The sequence below is a fragment of the Rhagoletis zephyria genome, unplaced genomic scaffold, assembly GCF_001687245.7.
Source record: "Rhagoletis zephyria isolate East Lansing unplaced genomic scaffold, Rhagoletis_zephyria_1.1 Rzeph_scaffold_03938, whole genome shotgun sequence".
Lineage (NCBI taxonomy): Eukaryota > Metazoa > Arthropoda > Insecta > Diptera > Tephritidae > Rhagoletis > Rhagoletis zephyria.
The window spans coordinates 43,338-46,647 of record NW_016161021.1 but is presented as its reverse complement, the minus strand read 5'-3'; the positions used below and the strand labels follow the sequence as shown (position 1 = coordinate 46,647).

The 3,310-nt window shown below is 36.3% G+C and overlaps 1 protein-coding gene across 1 annotated transcript; it reads right to left on the bottom strand.

Moving 5' to 3' along the window:
• Positions 1-2,412: 2,412 nt before the first annotated feature.
• LOC108369975 (guanine nucleotide-binding protein-like 3 homolog) lies at positions 2,413-2,984 on the bottom strand. The gene is made up of 2 exons (XM_017625206.1): positions 2,850-2,984; positions 2,413-2,791 (listed from the first exon to the last, which is right to left on the bottom strand). The coding sequence occupies exons 1-2, from the start codon at positions 2,869-2,871 to the stop codon at positions 2,433-2,435; spliced, it is 381 nt and encodes a 126-aa protein (XP_017480695.1). The 5' UTR covers positions 2,872-2,984; the 3' UTR covers positions 2,413-2,432.
• Between the last annotated feature and the right edge of the window lie 326 nt (positions 2,985-3,310).

The following is a 3,310-nucleotide window of genomic DNA, read 5'->3' as shown; positions in this document are numbered from 1 at the left end:
CTTTCTTCCGATACATTTGCATTCTAATAAGTTATTCCAATCTGAAAAATCGTAATAATAAATGTTAATCTAAATCTAAATCTAAAACAAATTTCCATATTTCCATAAATTGAAAACAGGGGCCTGTTCAAGTCACGTAATAAAAGCGGCATTTCTGCCGTACTGATAAAAGATGGCAACATTGTTGCAACTGTCCAACTGATAATACATTGCTAGAAATTCACACAGATCGTGATAATCTGCCTTATCCTGAGTTTCGCCTGAAAGAAAATTCGCCCGAAAATTTTGTCACCCGCCCATAGCAAAACCATGGCAACCAAACGAGAAAAGTAAACCGGTGCGGGGAAAATTTAACTCATGATAAGGCTGATTAAAATTTTTTTTGTTATACTTTTTCTAGAGGATGCTTTAGGTAGACCTCATCTATACCAAAAGTTTCATTAGTTATTCTACTGGTTTCCAGTGCGGCTGCATACTAAAGCCAACCCGTGAACTGTCGAAAGCACTTCCTACTTGGTGGAATATGCTTTGCGTAAAACCTTGCAAATTCTGACAAAAACCTAATTTACACTCTCATTTCCCAGAAGCGAGTACGGGTACGCTTTCTGTTCAGGTCTGGCAAAAACTTGCAACTTTTGACGAGTTGGTGAACGCAACCTCGATTTGATTTTGTTTTGAGCACCTTATGTCTTGCTGAGATGTATGTACATATTAGGGTTGCCAGATTTTGAAACGGAGAAAGTACAATTATATTTTCGATAGAAAAAAAGCAGTACAAGACCTAAAAAAGGAGTAAATTTTTTTTAAAATTTTTTGTGCAATTTATTGTTACAACTTACCATTAATTAGGTACAAATAAACAAGAATATTTTAGAAATCTTTTTCAAAGCAACCATAAATGTTAAAAATAAATAACTTAATGAGTTGGCTTTCCAATAAGGGCGGTCGTTAAAGAGATGGTGATCAAAGGGGGAGTGGGCGTGGCACCCAATTGTGATATTTGGCGATTTTTCTAAGGCGTCCCTAGGGACCCATAGGGGGCCTAGGTGGTCGGGGGTGCCACGCCCACTCCCCCTTCGCTCACCACCTCTTCAATGACCGCCCTTATAGGAAATTTTCCCCAACTAAATTCTACAAAAGAATTCCAAACTCTTTCTGAATATATGGCAAGTTTTTTAATTTAAGCCTTATAATTAATTTAATATTTTTCTGATTGCACCTACCTTGCTACGACCATGCCTACAACTTTTCACTATCACAGTTAACTTTGCTTACTAAGTAGTGTTTGCTACAATATGAATGGCAAAGTACAGGGCGTAAGATAATAACTGTCGCATAGGTTTTTTGAAAAATAAAAGGGTCCTATATAGATGTTGCTAAAAAGAGTATTTTTTTGTTAACTTTGTAAATACTTTACATTAATTTTATTAATTAGTTTTAAAATTTTAATCCTTATTTGCATTGCCAACTTTGGGAGATAAGTTCATGCGGCACTCACGTCGTTTGCAGGTGTACTTTTTCTTAGTCTTTTCGATTGCTGAGTATGAGGCCTTATGTTGGACAAAAGACGGAGTATAAAGGACCCAAATGGGGGAAATTAGCCTATATTTGCAGAAGATATGCAATAAAGTAACAGACGAAGACTTGCGTGCCGCTTGCGCTTTTCTCCCGAACCCACTGGTAAACCCAAATGTAGGTTAAAATTTAAAAACGAATTAATAAAATGTTCGCAAAATCTATAAAGGTCCCTTTTATTAAAAACATAAAAAAAAAATGTCCGATAGTTTTTATTTTACACCCAGCATATGATAAAATATTAATAGCTGGAAAAAGGAGAACAAAAGAATAACAAAAGAAGTACAAAACTAATAAAGGAGTACATTTCCATATATTCTTTTCTTTGGGAGTACAAGGGAGTACATTGCAATAAAAAGGAGTACGTGTACTCCCAAAAGCAGAACGTCTGGCAACCCTAGTACATATGGCCGTACATAAATGCACAGTATACATAATAGGGAATTTACATGATTCAACTTTCACAGGCGATTAGTTGAACAAAAAGTTGACGACAGTCGGGCCTACGTAACCGGAACGACCCAGATTTATATCTGGCCAAGGACTGTCACTCCAGCAACACTCCCCAAAAAGTCTTTGGGGAATTTGTANCACGACAGTCGGGTCTACGTAACCGGAACGACCCAGATTTATATCTGGCCAAGGACTGTCACTCCAGCAACACTCCCCAAAAAGTCTTTGGGGAATTTGTATGCTGCTACAACAACAACAACAACAAAAAGTTGAATGAAAGTAGGCAGCCGACCAACTTCATTGAAAGCGATTAGTTGAAAAGCCCTTTACACCAGGCGATTGTTGCATTCAACTAAAAATCGCCTGAAAAATCGCCTCATGTAAATTCCCTATAAATGTATTATTCAGCAATCGTAATTTACCTCAACAACGATGTAATCGGTACAAATGTCCGAATGCGCATTGCCCCGTAAATTTGCATCTTCCACCAAATCCTCGAGGCTTTTGGATTTTTCATCATTGCGCTTTTGCTTATATGCTTCACGTCGACGTATGCGCTCCTCCTCTTGCCTCTTTTGGGCTTCCACAACTTCCTTCAAGATATCCTCTTTAAATGGACAAATATTTGGTACTTGAATTAGTTTTTGTTTTTTGTTTCCCTTCTTAGATTTCTTTTCTTCTCGACGAATTTTTCGATTATGTTCACGCACTTTCTTTTCAATCTTATGTTTTAAACATCCAGACAGCCTTTTGGACTTTCTGGCTGAAATGAAGAATAATACATGTAGTAAATATTTTAAATATAAATTCAATTTACAAACTCTTCAATCTCTTTAACGCCATTGTTAAAATTTCAAGAAATCTTTAAAAACAATAGATCCGGAACCTTAAAAGCAATAAACCCACGTGAAACTAGTAATTTCAATATCGTATCGATTATTCTGAAGATCGATATATCATGGGGCATATATGTATGCAGTTGGGCTCCAAGTCTCATATTAAAAAAAAAATGGTGGAATCGATAGACATGATTGAGCTGAGTATACCGGTATACTTTTTTTTTTGGGCAAACCACAACAACAAAAATTATCAAAGGTTAAATTCAAAANATAAACCCACGTGAAACTAGTAATTTCAATATCGTATCGATTATTCTGAAGATCGATATATCATGGGGCATATATGTATGCAGTTGGGCTCCAAGTCTCATATTAAAAAAAAAATGGTGGAATCGATAGACATGATTGAGCTGAGTATACCGGTATACTTTTTTTTTTGGGCA

What these genes read in the sequence shown, in the direction of transcription:
- LOC108369975 (XM_017625206.1), bottom strand. Translation starts at nt 2,871, where the DNA reads ATGGCGTTAAAGAGATTGAAGA. An exon ending in GGCGTTAAAGAGATTGAAGA is followed by an intron (nt 2,792 to 2,849) that starts GTTTGTAAATTG and finishes TCTTCATTTCAG; the next exon opens with CCAGAAAGTCCAAAAGGCTG.